The following is an 18,298-nucleotide window of genomic DNA, read 5'->3' as shown; positions in this document are numbered from 1 at the left end:
GTTGCAGATTCAATTCCTGGCCTTGCTCAGTGGGTTAAGGATCTGGCATCGCCGTGAACTGTGGTATAGGTCACAGATGTGGCTCAGATCTGGCATTGCTGTGGCTGTGGCTGTGGCCGGCAGCTATAGCTCTGATTTGACCCCTAGCCTGGGAACCTCCTTATGCCGCAGGTGCAGCCCTAGAAAAGGAAAAAAAAAAAAAGAAAGAAAGAAAAAGAAAAAAAATCAGTGGTTGGCAAACTATGGTCTGTGGACCAAATCTGTAAATAAGGAACAAGGTTTTACAAAAACTTTTAGTTTTTCTTTTAATTAAAAAGTTTAAATTATAGCTGATTTACAATGTTCTGTCAGTTTCTGCTGTACAGCAAAGTGACCCAGTTAAACATTTATACACATTCTTTTTTTCACATTATCCCCCATCCAAAAACTTTTAGTTTTAATGGAACACACTATGTCCATTTGTTTATGCAGTTCTATAGCTGCTTTCTTGCTCTAGTTGGCAGAGTTGAGAAGCTAAAACAGAGGTCCCATGGCTGCACAGCCTGCAGTATTTCCTATCTGGTCCTTTATAAAAAAGATTGCTGGCCCACAATGTAAACCATTCTAAGCTTTCCTTAAGTGAATATTTAAAAAAATACACTAAAAAAAAAAAACAAAACCCAAAACAAATAAGGATAGGAAATGAAAAAGTTGAGAAAAGAAGATTCCCTTAGGGTTCAGAAATTGCAAAATAAATCTTGGTTCCAAGAATCCCTAAGAAGTACTTGAAATGCTAGAATGAAATTGAGAACAAATTTTGTCTGGTCAAGACAGTATATTTTAAAGAAAACTTTACAAATGCAATTTTCTGCAAGACGACTCTTACTTCTGGACCAGGAACACATCTTTAATGTGAAAGCTGGAAGAGTGAATTTAGGAGGTAGAAACACGGAATATTATTTATAACCTGGCAATGAAAGCGACTGAAACCACATTAGTCAGGCAAAATAAGCTGATCTCTCGAACTACAGGTAAAATAACATTTCAAACACTGAAAAATGTACACAATCAAAATCGTGCAGGGTAGGGGTTTAAGAAACCATTTCCCCTGCTAATTTTTGATGTTTACATGGAATGTTCTTCAAGCAGCAAATAACTTACCAATGACCTTGACAGACTGAAAATGATACATCTTTACCACGACATAAATTAATTCTCTTAGTGGGAAATTGCTAAAATAGACAAGGTGTCAGAAAGATTTCTTTATGTCTGAAGGAAAGGAAATGATTCCATTTCTTCCAAAAATTCTTACATGAAAAATAATAAACTCTCACTTTTAAACTGTCTTTATTTTCATGGGATTCTAAAGCTCCCATTACTAATTGGGGCGGTCCTGGTTATCTGGTGCTGGCCATGAGTCAGCCCAAATTAAATCGGGTATAAAACACACCCAGGTATAAAACTGGCTTCATAATTCACACTATATATGAATAAATATTCATAGAAATACCCAGAAAAGAGGATTGAATAATTATACTACACCGTCACGGCATTCCTTAGATTTACACAGTAAATGTTACATAAAAGATCCTGCAAAGTAAATCTTCACAGAATAAAACATAAGAGAACCATGGTGGTCTATCTTAGGAAATGGACCAATGACCAACACAAATGAACCAATGCATCTGCGAGAGTCACCTCTGATTCTGTTCCTGGACCACAGAGACAAACATGTATTGAATGTTTACTGCATATATGCTATCGCATTTAACTTGCACACAAACCCCCTAAAGAACAGGTATTATTAGTGATTGTAAAGGGCGAAGTTCAGGTAGGAACTCTGGTCTGTCTGCCTCCTACATCCATCCTGTCTTCAAAAAGCCCAACCCTGACATGCCTGTCAACCATGAGCCCCCTGAGATGCCCCTAGTCAGAGCAACTGAGTTTAGAAAACTTTCTAAATGCTCCCCTTAGAGAACAGTGATGTATATTAAACCCCAGCACTGAGGAAACCAGTGTACCCTTGTCTAACCCCCAGACTTATTAGGGAATCCCTTCCCCCAAATATTATTCTGTGAAAGTCATGCTCTCAAACACAACGAAAAAATACGACTGCAGTTACTTCTCTTGATGGGAGACAGATAAAAAAGAAACACATAAACTGCAAGAGAAAATAAACATCTTCATCCACGGTCCAGGGGCAATGCTACTGAGTGGAGGGTGTGATTCTAAGTGGCTTCTTTTTGTTCTTAGGATGAAGCAGAATCTTTACGAGGACCCGCAGTGCCCTGGTCCCTGCAGAGCTGCTCAGGCCTCACCTAACAGACACCCCTCCACCTGGCTGACCTCCAGCCCCAACGGAACCTTTGCAAAATGCTCCTTCTTTCCCCCTTTTCCTGCTCCACTCCTATTTATTTATTTATTTTTTGCTTTTTAGGACCACACCCATGGCAAATGGAAGTTCCTAGGCTAGGGGTTGAATCGGAGCTACAGCTGCCGGCCTACGCTGCAGACAACAGGGGATCCGCGCCCCATCTGCGACCTACACCACAGCTCATGGACACGCTGGATCCTTCCTCCACTGAGTGAGGTCAGGGATCGACCCAGCATCCTCAAGGATCCACTCTGCATCCTCATGGATCCTAGTCGGATTCAATACCACTGAGCCATGGCAATAGGAATTCCCACTCCTATTTATTTTTCAGAGAAGCCTTTCCTGTCTGCATCAAACGGCTCTCTAGATGCCCTCTCATCACCGGTTCTTGCCTACAGCACTCCCATGGTTACAATGTTATATTTATTGGTGTACTGATTTGATGAATGCCTGTCTGTACTCCTGCAGGGGAGAAGGAAAGTATGTTCCCTGTTCTCAGATGGGAAAAAGAGAGACCTTTCCAGGCTCCTTCTCCCGTGTCTTATCACTGCTGCGCATGGAGCAGGGGACTTCATGAAGAAGGTTCCGGGCAGGCTCAGCTCAGGGCCCAGGAACACTGGGCTGCTCCCCCTTGGACAAGCTTAGAAGGAACATTCGGGAAATGAGTTCAATTCAGGGAAGACAGACTACGGAGCCAGTTACAGATCATAGCTTTTTCCTGCAGTTTAGCCTTGTGCAGTAATAAAGATTGTAATCTTCACCTCTGAGTCCTGTTTCATTTTCAGTTGCTTCCATTTGGGAGAGGAAGAAAAGAAAGAATGTTCTGGTTGGCCCCCCTAGAAGGCCAGCGTCTTCCACCAGGCCTCGGTCCTTCAAGCCACTGCTGGAGCTCAGGGCCTGGCACATGCGAGGCACTCTATGTGTGATTTAAAAAAAAATTAATCATTCTATCAATGGAAAAATTTAAAAATAAGCAAAAATAGGGACAATGGATGATGAACCCCTATGTACTCATGCCCTGGCTTCAACAATAATAACTCACGGCAACAGTCCACACATAATCAATCTGGTTTGATCTACCCCCCACTTGACTGATGCAAATCCAAGACACCGCATCACTTCACACACAACAAACGGTATGAGGCTTGGAAACATCCCTATACAACCGCTATCATATACATATTATAAATGATAATTTATAACTATTTCTTCAATAATAAAGCGACGAATGAATCAGCAAACTCTATGGAGCCCAGCAAAAGGGTCGAAGAAGAGGTGAGTCTGAATCGTGATGTGTCCTCGGCCCCCAACACCCCTCCCTCCACCCCCCCCCACCCCTGCAAGGGCTAAGCCACTCACCTGTTGGGGTGCTGCTGCGGAATGAAGAGGAGGGGGTGATGGGCGGGGTCACGGGGGGAGTAAGGCTTCCGCTGCTGTGACGTGGTGGAGTGGACACATTTCCGCGAGACACCGAGCTGGACAAGGTCAGCGACAGCTTCGGCTGAATCTTCTTCTTCAGGGACTCCTGCTCCCGGCGGGCAGCGTCTGTCATGAATCTGCAGCGACAATGGAAGGGACCCTCTATAAGGAACCAGGACCATCACAGAGCCCGGGGAATGATGACAGTTCACTCGAGGTTGACGGGTGCTCCACGCTGGGAGAGGGGCTTGTTCACCGGTCTGCCCCCATTTCAAACACTCACAACAGCTTCCCTTTTCCTCCAGGAGGAAATTATCTTCTAGCTCGTTGTTTGAAGGTTCCTCAAAGTCATGGCCTTTTCTCCCCCTGGGCAAACCCTCCGACCAGGAAACAGGTACGCTTAGACTCTGTACTCACTACGGTGCCTTTAGCTATAAGACCGCCTCTCCCGGAGGGGCCTCTCAGTCCTCTGAGAGTGCACCTGCTCTCAACGTTCCCCAACCACTCCCACCTGGAGAGGACATCCCACGTCTGTAGGGTGGCAGCATTGATTGTTTGCACCACTGGACACATACGGCTCCATGAAAACTCTGATTCTTTTTTAGTCTTACTCTGGAGTCTCACAGTGTTGTTTGGTTTCTAGTACTTTCTTGGCTGGTTGAAGGTCTTGTCTCACCAGCCACTAGCTGCAAAGAAAGGACTCGAGTCCCTGTCATCATTATTGCCACCCTGCCAGGCACGTCTCAATAAACATGTACGGAATGACAGAACAGATCTGCCCAAGCAGATTCAAGAAGAGGGGAGGCGGGAAGTACGAGGAGGAAGATCGCCGAGGGAGAGAGGGCTGTTTGTGTCATGATCTTACTGCTCATAGAGGGTAAGGTGACTTTTCTCAAAAGTTTACCTGCGGAAATGTCAGTTATTCTTTCAATGCTTATGTTGGTAATACTCAAACGTTCTTTTCTCACTATATGATCTAGCATTTCATACATTCAAATAATAAGAGATTCAAAACAATCTATGAAATGGTATCTTCCACCTAGACACCAAACGGCAAACTGCATTTTTGAAAATTGCAGTGATGGAAAGCCTAGCGAATGGCGTATATGAAAACGTTTAGGTATTAAAACATATACCTGGGAGTTCCCATCTTGGTGCAGTGGTTAACGAATCCGACTAGGAACCATGAGGTTGTGGGTTCCATCCCTGGCCTTGCTCAGCGGGTTGAGGATCCAGCGTTGCCGTGAGTTGTGGTGTAGGTCGAAGATGCGGCTCGGATCCTGTGTTGCTGTGGCTGTGGTGTGGGCTGGCGGCTACAGGTCCAATTGGACCCCTAGCCTGGGAACCTCCATATGCCGAGGGAGCGGCCCTAGAAAAGGCAAAACAGACAAAAAAACAAAACAAAACAAAAAAAAACCCCAACAAACAAAAAAACAAAAAATACACCTGTGCCCACTGCCTAAACAAAGGACCAGAACAGAACCCTGTCCTCACTGTCCCCCGCCTTCTCATCAACTGTGTTTTAACTATTTTAATACAATTCATCATAAACGAATTCCATTGCCCTTCAACACGGTATTTCACCTGACCTGTTTCACATTCTGCCTACAAATCTCCTTCCTCTTGGTCGTCTTTACATGATGGAGTTTTGGAAGCTATGCTTCATGTTAGTTCTCATGCCTGGTAAAAGCTTAGAGTTGATCAAACACCCAGTGAAACAGTATCATAATAGTGTTACAGTGTCTTAAAATGTCTGCTTTTACACTTGGAACATGAATGGTACACTTCTTGAAGGGCTTTTGCAATACAATCTAGATACATAAACTGGATTTTATATGTTGAGTTAAACTATAATAGTTTTGTGCTACACCATGCTTTGCCTTGAGCTCTTAAGTTTTATGCTACACGAAGGTGATGATTTAAAAAGAAGAAAGGACATGACAATGCAACACAGAATTGTTTGCACCTGGTGGCCAGGTACCCATTTATTTTCAGATGTAGAGTTGGTTCCACTGCTCTTAAAACTGCTCCCCACCCCCTTATAAACCTTTACTCAAAATATGGACTGTAGAGAAAAGCAAGGAACTAGCACTTTCTTTTATTATCCTAAGTGTAACTATTAATTGGCACAGTCCTGAGCTTCTCCCACTGGGTTTGCAGTGTGCCAGGGAGTGGGAAAAGCCATGGGCTAAATGTATTGCTTCTTCCAGGAAGATCAAGTATTCTCATTGTAGGTCATTCAAGTTAGTTTTTTTGTTTTTGTTTTTTTGGTCTTTTTGCCATTTTCTGGGGCCGATCCCGCAGCATATGGAAGTTCCCAGGCTAGGGGTTGAATTGGAGCTGTAGCCATCGGCCTACACCAGAGCCACAGCAATGTGCGATCCGAGCCACGTCTGCGACCTACACCACAGCTCATGGCAATGCCGGATCCTCAACCCGCTGAGCAAGGCCAGGGATCGAACCCGAAACCTCATAATTCCTAGTCGGATTCGCCAACCGCTGAGCCATGACGGGAACTCCTAAGTTAGCTTTTTTAAATAGTAAAATAAACACAGATATGCTATGGAGTGCAATGATAAATTTACATCTTGCATCTGAATTAAGAGCATGGGGACTTGGAGTCAGGCAGGTCAGGGTTCGTGTGATTTGAGGCAAGCCCCTCTCTAAACCTCAGCTTTATTCTCTGTCAAATGGGACTATAATTGTAGGTTATAAAGAGTTACCACACCTGTCTTCCCCTTCTGCAAGAGATTTTGATCACTGGTTAACTCTGGTAACCTGCAAAGATGGTATGTCAAAGGCTACTGGGAGGATTTGATAAGACTGGCCCCCCCGAGAGATAAGAGGCAGCTGGACTGCGAGGAACTAGAAAGCATCTCCCCTGATTGGAAGCCACAGCTTTGGGCTCCCTGAGCATGGTGACCTTGTCCCTGAACATGGCCTTGCAGGGAACTGGGGACTGTGCCCAGGGAGTGTTAGAAAAGCTTCAATTCCAGGACAGCTCCCCCTCTGCCCGAGGGGCATCTTCCATCTGCATCTGGACAGACCGCCATGGGTACCAACAAGGACTTGGCAGAAGACCCTGCTGGCAGGCTGTGGCTCTGCCCTTTATTCCTCTGAAAAGACCCAGTGCCCACTGGGGCCCCTGGTCATCCCGAGAGCCTCAATGTTCATGGCCGAGGAAGATCAGCTGCTGGTGGACAGGCTAATAACAGTGCTGACTTCAGGGGACCATACAAGGTAGCAGGGCAGGTCATGTAGGAAGTGGCCGTTATTACTATAGAAAGCCTTATAAATGCGGCCATATCTGTATACTCCATCTACCTTACTCCAAGCTTCCTGAGGATGCACCGTATGTATGTTCAGGGCTCTGCAAGCCTCTGGTCCATGCCCCGGGTATGGCAGATGGGTTGTGGAACAGCTGACTGGGACTCAGCCCAGGGAGTGCATACGGAGAGGCAGAAAGAAACTTACCAATGAAAGAGGGAGGGAGGGAGACAGCGAGACAGAGACAGAGAGACAAACAGAGGGAGAGGGAGAGAGGGAGAGGGAGAGAGAGGGAGAAAGAAGCAGAATGGCGCTCCGCAGTGGCAGCGGTTTTTCTCACTGGTTAAAAGTATCAAGAGCCCATGCTTTATATTGTAAAATAAATACTCCCCTACAGCTTGGAGACAAAAACTACAAACAACCATAAGAACGTGCACACACACATCCCTCACCTGGGTTTGGCCAGCTATGGACAGCCATCTATTTTTGGCTTGCATCTGCTAAGTGCTTTCTAGAAGCGAGAATGAGGCACCATGTTAAAAGCATTAAACATGAAACTCATAAAACACTTCTGCCAACCCTCCTCTCCTTCTCCCCTCCCTCTTTCTCCCTTGGATTGGTGGTTATGAACTTGTAGCTATACCTATAAATCATGGCAACCTTGCCATACCAAGACACACAGCTGCAGAATTGATTTCCAGAGACGACACACACACACACACACACACACACACACACACAGAGGCAGCCCTCGGGCGGGCTGGCTACAATTCACCAGTTTCTCCTGGCAGTGTTGCACTGTTCCTCTTTCACTTATTGGTCATGCCTTTACCTTTTTTTGGAGACTTATTTAAACCCTAGTTTTCAAGCAATGTTCCATCAGCACAGGCTTTTGTCAAATGATGGGCAGATTCCCAATGGCAAAGAATCATCTGGGGAGACACGTTTATGAAGAACCTGATGAGGCAAAGCAAGTGAGGGCTGTGACTGCAGCCCGGCACTGGCCATGAGTAAGCTGGCTCTGAGCATTTTCCCCTCTAAGGGCAGGTGCACTTCGACACGTCCTTCAAGGACCACAGCCCGGATCTTTTCATCGTCGGGATTAGAAATGTTGCCCCCTGTATTCCCAGATGAGAGGGAGTTCAGGCTTGGGAATCACACCACTCTGTGGCCTGATGACTTTTCTCAATGGGTTTTGATATGACTGGTGATCTTTTCTGAAGCCCTCAGCAACTGTAGCCCACATGGGTTTTAGAGCAGGAAGGAACCAGGGTAAGACAGGTCACCTAGCCCAACCCCATCATTTTTCACAGTAATTAGAAATGAGGTGAAGGGACCGGTTCAAGGTCATTCTGCAGGCTGCTGGCTGAGCTGGCAACTGGAAGCCAAGACTTGGGACCAAACCAAACGCTCTTGCTCTGCCAGGGTGCCACGGGCACATCTAAGAATCTTGAGCTTTCCTGTTTTTGCTCTAGAGTCATGGTTTTCCAAGTTGAAAGGGGTGAAGGAGCTGGAGCAGAAGGCCTGGGGAAATGCAGAAGGGACCCTTCTGGGGGGTTACATGCTGGAAGTGGGGCAGTTGGAAGAACAGGGGGCTTCCTCCTCTCAGCATCTTCCACATTTCACTGGGTGGGGGTCTCACTGAGCTGTGATGTGGGAAGGTTGGCTGTACCTGCCTCCCCGAATTCTTTCTGCTTTGCAGTGGGTCCTCTTCTAATCCTGCAGCAGTAGTGTGCTAGTGTGGGCTCGTACTGGCTTGTGAGAGCTGATCCTTACATTTTTGGGGATTTTATAAGCCAGTTATTAAACATGCCCATTTTAAAAAATGAAAATATATGAACTTAAAACTAAAACAAGTATATTAAAAGCAAAGGTAATAATACTCAGTTTATTAGTCCTTCATTATTTAACTCCCTTTTACTATTATCTATGGTATTGATGTTATTTACATTAATAATGTCATACCTGTTTGGTAGAATTAGTCTATGAGGCCACATGCTAGTGCACCTTTCTTCCCAACTCTGTTCAGCAATGTAATGTTGGTAGCTTGGAACTGGCCGAGACGGGAGTATTTATACCATAGAGACTGGCAAATATTACAAATCAAGTCCCCCCCCCCCAACCCCCCCAGAATAAGCCATTAAACATTTATCCAGTACACCTGTAGTTATTATTATTTTTAATGTGGAAAAGAGCATTTGAGGAGTTCCTGTTGTGGTGCAGTGGAAATGGATCTGACTAGTATCCATGAGGATGCAGGTTTGATCCCTGGCCTTACTCAGTGGCTTAAGGATCCAGCGTTGCCATGAGCTGTGGTGTAGGTCACAGACTCAGCTTGGATCCTTCGTTGCTGTGGCTGTGGTATAGGCCGGCAGCTGTAGCTCTGAGTAGACTTCTAGCCTGGGAACTTCCATATGTTGCAGGTGCCACCCTAAAAAGCAAAAAAACCAAAAACCCCCCCAAAACCAAAAAAAAAAAAACAAAAAAAAACCATAAAGCATTTGAACCAGGATCCTCGCCTACCCACTAAAGGAGCTAACTGAGGAAAAGAAGAAGCATGGATAAGAAAGGCTTCTTTTCTTTTTGAAAATTATAATACCTGTTGTTAAAGAATAATCACAGAAAAACTTTTATGGGTTTGTGACTTGTCCTTAAAAACATTTTAAAAAATTCTGTAATACACATTGAGTGCACCTGTTTACAAGCACACTTGAAATAAGAATAAAATGACAATCCAAGTACTTATTCAGCTTATGTAAAATTTTTTTGCCAGAACCTATGAAATTTGCAGATACAACTATGGTTGACTTTTCAGGGTATTTTCCTTCTACTATTGCTTTTCTACTCATAGAGAGAACTGGATATTTCTTAAAGGAAAAAAAGAAGTCCCTTGAGGGTTCATTCACTGTTGACTAACAGCCTGGAAATCTGTGGTCAGGCAAAGTCCTGTTTTCATTTTGAAACTGAAACTGCTGTAAGATTAATTTTAACTTTCCTACAAATCAGAAATGCCCAAGTTCCTTTAATTTAATATGGTCATTTGTAGTAATATTTGTTATTGCTTGGGGAAGTACATATTCCTTAAGTAAATTTTCAAGACTCCATTATAAATCTTTTAAATCCTTAGACCACAATGTTCATTCAGTCTGACATGTTAAACGTGGAAACATGAACATAACACCGCAGGGGGAAAATGTCAAATTGCTGGTCCATGGAGACCAGTTTCAACCACAAACTCAGGAAATTCACCGAGTTGGCTGGAGCCTGGGCAGAGCCCCCAGTGCGCCTCACTCCTGGCCAAACACCTGAGCCCAAGTGTCCTGCTGGGGCAGAACCACTTGGCTTCCACCGGCTCCAGAGAACCCAGTGATGGCAGTGACCACTCGAAACTTGAGTCTCAGAAAAACTTGAAAAGGATCCAGACTCCGAGATGCGTGGCGTGGTTTGGTTGTTGTTACAAGACTCTGGAGAGGGCGTGTGGTCCAGAGGCCTGAGCCGTGTGTCAGGAGGCTTGTTCTGGGATGGAGGAGCGGGTGGCCTCCGGAAGCCCCACTGCTCTCCCTGTTCCGGCCCTGGTTTTCCCACTTGTTAAAGTTGAGGAGTCTGGGTTTTACGGGTAGAAGGACTGTATCACCCCAGATTCCCTCCCACCTCAACAGTCAATGATTGCAGCACTAGCATCAGGCAGTGTTCCCCAAACTTTTTTTGACCTCAGTCCATGACAAGAAGGCCTGTACATCCATGCGTATGATTTGGTCCACAATCTGTAATTCTGAAATCTCCAGGGCTCTGGAGATTGGAAACTGTTTTGTTTGACAGCAAAACTCATGGGGAGACCAACCCTGATGTGAACAGCTTAAGGGCTGTTTAGACACCTTATTTTTTGGTGTTTAGTGTGAGTATTCATACGCTTCACTATACAAACATAAATGTGTTTGATTACAGGTGGCTGCCCCAGACTCTGGAGGGAGAGTTCTGTAATAGGCAGTATTTGCACCATACTGTCTTTCTGAAATTAGAAAACCTATGAATTGTGAAACATGAAACATATCTGTATGCAAAGATAAAGGACTTTTATGTAAACATCTGAAACAAAAATTTCATGAATCATTCCTTACTGCATGTGATGTACTCTGATATTTTTCTTTTCTTTTCTTTTTTTGGTCTTTTTTGCCATTTCTTGGGCCACTCCCACGGCATATGGAGGTTCCCAGGCTAGGGGTTGAATTGGAGCTGTAGCCATCGGCCTACGCCAGAGCCACAGCAACGCGGGATCCGATCCGCGTCTGCAACCTACACCACAGCTCACGGCAACACCGGATCCTCAACCCACTGAGCAAAGCCAGGGATCGAACCTGCAACCTCGTGGTTCCTAGTCGGATTCGTTAACCACTGAGCCACAATGGTAACTCCAACTCTGCTATTTTTCTATTTCATTTTAACAAAATATCCTGGTCGTGACTATCACACTAATTCTTGACTTACCAACAGGTCATGGCCTGGGGTTTGGAAATATTCCAGTTCCTGTCGTGGCTTAACAGAAACAAATCTGACTAGCATCCATAAGGACTTGGGTTCGATCCCTGGCCTCGCTAAGTGGGTTAAGGATCTGGCGTTGCTGTGAGCTATGGTGTAGGTCACAGATGAGGCTCGGATCTAGCGTTGCTGCAGCTGCAGTGTAGGCCAGTGGCGACATCTCCGATTCCACCCCTAGCCTGGGAACCTCCATATGCTGCGGGTATGGCCCTAAAAAGACAAAAGAAAAGACCAGTGTAGCAGTTAAGAGGTGGGCTTTGGAGGTTTAGATGCTAATTTCTCCTCTATGTTATGCAGCTATGTGACCCTTGACATGTTACCTAACTTCTCTGTGCCTCAGTTTTCTTACCTGTAAGTGGTGAAAGTACTAAGTCCTATCATACAGAGTTGTGAAGATTAAGTGAATTAATGCAAGTGAAGCACCTGAAACAAGGCCTGGCACTTGCTGTTGGACAAATGTCATATGGATGTGAAAAGCTCTTGTTCTAGAAATGGTAACTTACAAATCTTGCATCTCTGACACTTAACGTCGGCCATTTGGTACATCTGAGCTGAACTACTGATAATTCTGGTAAGTACTGCCATCATGAGTTCTGCCGATTCTGAAAGCAACGAGCCCAATTCTGCATGCACTGATTAAATACAGCTTCAATCACAGGTAAATCTGAAAAAGGTATTTATAGTGCAGAAGAGAATACAAAGAGAAGGTTCTTCTCCTTAAGGACCACATGCTGGGGGTGGGGTGGGGGCTGTAAATTCACACCTCCTCTTCTTTATTTTTCTGCCTTGATTTCTGGAGAAGAACCCAATTGTAGAAGATCTTTCCAGCAGGACAGGCAACAGGAGACACAGCTACTTGATGGAAAAACATCTTCCTGTGCAGTTAGGAAGATGCACAGAGAGATTCATAAAGTTGGGAGATTCATAAAGCTGCACAAGGCTCTGACATGGTCCATAACCAGACCTCTGTACAAAGCACCACATCCAACTACTTCACTTGAAGTTCAAAAGCTTTGTTCCGCCTTTGCAATGGTCCTTTGGGCATGGCCATTTTTCAGTGAAAACAAGTTTGTGAAACCAAGAAAGCTTTTGAGGAAAGCTGCTGGGAGCTGGCAGCTGGACCATGATTCCAAGTACTCATCGCTCCAGACAATGGCATCCCTGACCTGACAAGGACAACAACGGATCTTTCCAGGGGAGGGTACCTTAGGGAGTTTCCTGTTCTCCAACTACTACAATGCGCCATCCAGGACAAGGAAGGACAGAAGCCAGGCAGGAAGCAGAACAATCAGTGAGACATCTGAATAGAGGCCAGGAGAAAAGTGGGTACCTTTCAGCTGCGATCATGTGTGGTCCACATGTTAGGGGCTCTGGCTGTTCTAGGTCTCAGGGTAACGATGCCTTTCAGAACACACATCTGCTAATAAATTTGTGAGGCAGCTCCTCTCATTTTAGCAATGTAAAGCCATGGGGGGGGGGGGTTGATGGGTGTTTGGTTAAAACAGCTGGCCAGTAAAGCATGACCTGCTGGCACTAAGTAGAGGCATCGCTTGTCTGCCCCCCTCCATGAAGAGAAGGGCCTTTTCTGGTGATCAGGGAACTTCATAAGTGGTCTTCTTTTTTTCAGTTGACAAAAGAAAACTGGAGTCCCAAATAACATTAATTTCAGAACGTTTCTAGTAATGTTTCACTTCTCATCCCAGAGCTATTTTTGCCTTCACGGTCTGAGGCCTACGGGGTAGATTTTGAAGCTTCATAAAATTTTTTGCAGCGTCACCAAAACTCAGAGTCTCTTTTAATATGCTGCTATTAAAATTTTAATGCAAAACAATAAAACTAAAAGCAGCACCAGGAAAAAACCTACACCAGCTGATAAGTTTTGGCACTTAACTTGGAAGGGTTTGTGTGCATGTGCGTGTGTGTGATTTTCATCTGATATCCACATGGGTTGTAGGCGTAATTTGTGAAGTATTCAGCTAAAGAGTCAAATTTTTTCTTGGGGACCAAATCAAAACTGAGAGATTTATTGTCTCAAGTGAGATATTCCCCCCCTTTTCTTTACTAGGTTTATATCTGACACATACAGGAGGATACAGCTCCTGGACTTTGAGGAATAGTTCCTGCCTCATTTGCATGAAATAAATGAACACCAGGGCAAGCCAATCGCACATCAGACCCTGTGGCTAATTTACGTGTTCACTTTCTTTTGGAGGACGAGGAGAGGAAAAAAGAGGAAACAAGAAAAAAAGACAAGCAAGGAGGCGATCTTCATCTCATCTGCTCTTGACAATTGTTTCTTTCTTTCTTTCTTTCTTTCTTTCTTTCTTTCTTTCTTTCTTTCTTTCTTTCTTTCTTTCTTTCTTTCTTTCTTTCTTTCTTTCTTCTTTCTCTCTCTCTCTCTCTCTCTCTCTCCTTTTCTTTCCTTCCTTCCTTCTCTTTCTTTCTTTCTTTTTCTATCTTCCTTCCTTCCTCCCTCTTTCTCTCTCTCCCTCCTCCTCCTCCCTCCCTCCCTCCCCCCGTCTCCTTTCTTTCTCTCTGGCCAGGCCCTTGGCATGCAGAAACTCCTGGGCCAGGGACTGACACCAAGCCATAGCAGTGATGACATCAAATTCTTAACTGCTAGGCCACCAGGGAACTCCCTCTTTTCTTTTTTTAAAGGCAGCTCCAGTATACGTTGGATATTCAAAATCTTTAAAAAATACTTATTTAATAACTAACATTGGGTTGCCCATTTTTACTACCAGAAGCGGTTACGCCTGATCCCTCTAGCCTCTACCCCTGCCAGCCTCGCATACAAAGAAAAGGCATTTTAGCATAAAATCTGGGAAGGACATAATCTTGGAATAAAATAATCCCTTCATGAGAAAAACTGTCCTTTTTTCTGAGATTATGATAATAGAACAGAGGAAGAACTTTACTTAAATTTTTTTGAGATGCAGAGATGCTACAATATGCAATTTAATTTTATTATTTTGTAAGCATGTCATAGGTACCTTGTAATATACAGTTTGTAATTTGTGGTTTATAATTGTTCTCTAGATGCAAGTTATTAAAAATATCCAACTTAATTTTCTATCATGGCCATGGCTAAAAATTCACTTTCAAGGAATGTTGACTAAAATGGAACTCATAAATTAAGGAGGAATCATTTGCAATATACTGGGCAAACTGAAAGAAGCCAAATACACAGCACTTGAATCCCGGAGCTTCTCCCTTCCAAGAGCTGGGACAAAGGACACACAGAGGGGCAGTGGGTGCTGGACGCCCCTGCTCCTGGGCCCCGCACACCCCAGGCAACTTGGAGACTGCAGACCAGCGCAAACACCCCCATGAACGGCATCATTCAAGGACTAGTGGCTGTCTGTGAATAGTACTTAGGAGAAGGTTTTTTTTTTTTTTAAAAACCAATAATCTCTTTCCCGGAATTTTAGCACTCAAATGGAATTCATGCACCAAAGCTGAATAACTGCAATAAGGAACAAAATCCCATCCCTCAATACCATTACTTTGTATATTCCCCATAAATAGGGGGTATTTTCTCACAACGAAGGAATAATACAGTTAATCTACCTTAACCGAAAGCTCTGGTTCAGGTTCCAGCAATCACGACTTAAAGCCACAGGTCAGCATAAATTATCAGTGCAGCAATTAATTTTGATTTACTTTAGCCTGAAGAGAGTAAACCATGGTCTCTTTCATCACCAGTGCCAAGAATAAAAACCACTTCTGAAAACGATGCCCACAAATCTTTGGCGTGAGGGCCAACTGGAATCTCCCTCTTCTGGCAACTGTCTCCTTTCCACGCCTCTTCTGCTTCCATCGAATTAGAAATGACCACGGTGATTTCTTACACATGGTTTTCATTGCTAAATTGACACCCGTGTAAAAACCGAGGAACAAAACAAAGAAGCTGCTTTTTATGAAGCTTTGTGGTACAAAACTGCAGATAGCTTTTGAGTTTCCTTGTTTTGCCATCTCTGGAAGTAAATTAAATGAGTTATTTGAGGTTGATGCATCACTCTCCCCATAAGCTGGGAGAAGTAAAAACTTAAAAAAAAAAAAATGGATTTACAGTCTCTGGAATTTTAGTCCCAGTATCATTAATAGCTGTGAACACAGCCTGGTGGTTTGCAAGTCTGGCTTCTGGAGGCAAAGTCCTAATCCGACTTAGGTATTCAAGCTGGGGCAAATCATTCACTATCTCTCATCTGGGATCTTTATTTATAAAACAGGGGTGACCCTAATCATCCCTCATGGGGTTAAGGTCATGATCTCTCAGATGAAAAGTGCTTCACTCACATAACCCTGCACATCTGCCAGGAGGCCACTCAGAGTCTTTCCACGGCTGTCAGCCTGATGCTCCTGACTCTCACCTAGGAATTACATTCACAAGAGCCAAGACATGGAAACAACCTAAACGTCCATTGATAGAGGAGTGGATTAAGATGTGGTACATATATACAATGGAATACTACTCAGCCATAAAAAAGAATGAAATAATGCAGCAGCAGCATGGATGCAACTAGATTCTTATATTAAGTGAAATAAATCAGAAAGACAGATACCATATGATGTCACTTATACGTGGAATCTAAAATATGGCACAAATGAACCTATCTACAAAACAGAAAGAGACTCAAAGACATAGAGAACAGACTAGTGGTTGCCAAGGGGGAGGGGAGGGAGTAGGAAGGATTGGGAGTTTGGGGTTAGTAGACGCAAACTATTACATTTAGAATGGATGAGCAATCAAGTCCTACTGTATAGCACAGGGAACTATATCCAATCTCTTAGGATAGAACATGATGGAAGATAATATGAGAAAAACAATGTGTGTGTACACACACACATGACTGGGTCACTGCTATACAGCAGATATTGGCATAACACTTTATACTTTAATAAAAAATTACAATCCAATAAAATATAGGAATTATCTCTTATCCCATAACAATATAAAAAAATTAACAGCCATCTGATTGGATAATTCCTACAGAAAAGGCCATTTGGGAGGAGAACCTATGCAGTCCAGTCTGCAATGGACTTGGAAACCCAAGTCTGGGGTCAAAAGTCTCTGTTTCCAAAGAAAAGTACTTCTCTGATGTTGCCATGAGCTCCTCTGACCAGGGCTGGGTGACAGTCCACACTTAGCCTTGCCTGCGCTGCTTATGGATTCAGCCTTAGAATCTTCCTTATCACCAGGGACCAGGCTGCCACTGATTAAGATGATACATAAGCTGAAAGTTTGTGGCTCTCCCCCATACCCACTAATATGTGCACTCATGTCCCAGGTGAGGCATATCCTAACTCCATTGGTATAGATGGCACCCCCTCTCAGAGAATCGGGGAGCAAGGATGGCAGACAACAAACATGACAGCTGAGAGAGAAAGCTGACTGCGCCCAAGACAGAGCTGCCCCTGAGCCAGGCAAGGGTATTACACACTCAGATAACTGCACGCATTCCTGAATGCAATTACAGGGCCAACTGCTCGTTCAAATTTCTTTTTGTGTGTATGTGACTCCCACAGAGGGGCAGTCAGTAGACTAGCATTGTTTGGGAACAGGGTGGAGTCAAGAGCATTTTCTTCTTAAATGGATTAATCCACTGAAGCAGTGAAACTATTTGGGGGCCCAGTTAGTTCTAGACACGAGCTGTCCCTTGACAAAGGATAGGTCTGCGGGCATCACAAGCTTACTGACCTCACGTTTCATGGGCCTTGGAGGCTGATTTTTTTCCAAGGGATTTTTCTTTCCTTTTGTTCCAAGAGTTCAGTTAAGCTGCTTCTGGACTAAAGGGTTTAGTGTCCTTGTTTTCCAGAAGCCTTGTGCCTGATAAATGCGTTCAGGTATTTGGTTCTCCAGATAAGGACACACACATTTGAGGCCTAAATAATTATTTTTTTAAAAAACTCAAAGGGATAGGAACTTCCATGTTTCTTCTTTCTGCTTGACTTACCCCAAAGAGTCTGTGAGTACTCAAGATACTTGGTAAACTGTAAACTGTGAGTAAATGCTGGCTGGGGGTGTAGAGGGTGAGGGTTGAGCACTGTGATCATTTAAATTGGAGATAATTTCAAAAGCACACAAAACTAGAGAGATTGGTGTGATGACCCGCCGTGTTATCAACATCTTGTCATCTTGGTTAATTAAACTCTCTCCCGTCGTCCCTTTTTTAGGCCATGATTACTATTCACCTTTTTCTCATCTTGTGTCCACGTGTTGAGAAACATATAGGGATAAAGATAAATGGAAGAATAGTAAGGGAAAGGAATGAGAGAAGAGAGAAAAAGCAAAGATTTCAACACAGTCCCTGGGAAATAGCAAATGAAGACTCAAATTTAACTGCAGGTCTCTCTCTGACGTACCCCCAGCTAACTATAACGCTTGCAAAGTCTGAGCGCTATTATACACCAAAGGTTTATTAATTTGAAAGGTCTGAGCCAATGCGTCCCAACTCTCAGCTTTGGGGGACCCATTATAGCGTTGAATGGCATGCGGCTTTGACTATCTTAATGGTACTTCTGGTGTCCTTTACATTGGGGGGCGGGGGAGAGGGAATAACACAAAATTACTATTCAGTGTTGCTTTAAAATTAATTTGTATTTTACAAGAGTCCCTAATCACCTTTCCCCAACATAATCTACCTCAAACAGGGACTTTACGGGTTACTGGGAAAAAAAAATTCAGGGTGTTTGTGTGGTGTGTGTTTAAAATTTTTAAGA

At 43.9% G+C, this 18,298-nt stretch overlaps 1 protein-coding gene across 1 annotated transcript in view; it reads right to left on the bottom strand.

Annotated features, from left to right (window-relative positions):
* The window catches only part of JAZF1 (JAZF zinc finger 1), a 335,688-nt gene that overhangs the window by 47,023 nt on the left and 270,367 nt on the right, over positions 1-18,298 (bottom strand). The window contains exon 3 of the mRNA XM_047763870.1: positions 3,713-3,909. Coding sequence (XP_047619826.1) covers positions 3,713-3,909 — 197 coding nt within the window. The remainder of the gene's footprint in view (positions 1-3,712; positions 3,910-18,298) is intronic.

Source organism: Phacochoerus africanus, chromosome 16 (genome assembly GCF_016906955.1).
Source record: "Phacochoerus africanus isolate WHEZ1 chromosome 16, ROS_Pafr_v1, whole genome shotgun sequence".
NCBI lineage: Eukaryota > Metazoa > Chordata > Mammalia > Artiodactyla > Suidae > Phacochoerus > Phacochoerus africanus.
The sequence above is the reverse complement of the archived record's forward strand: the minus strand, read 5'-3'. Positions and strand labels throughout refer to the sequence as shown.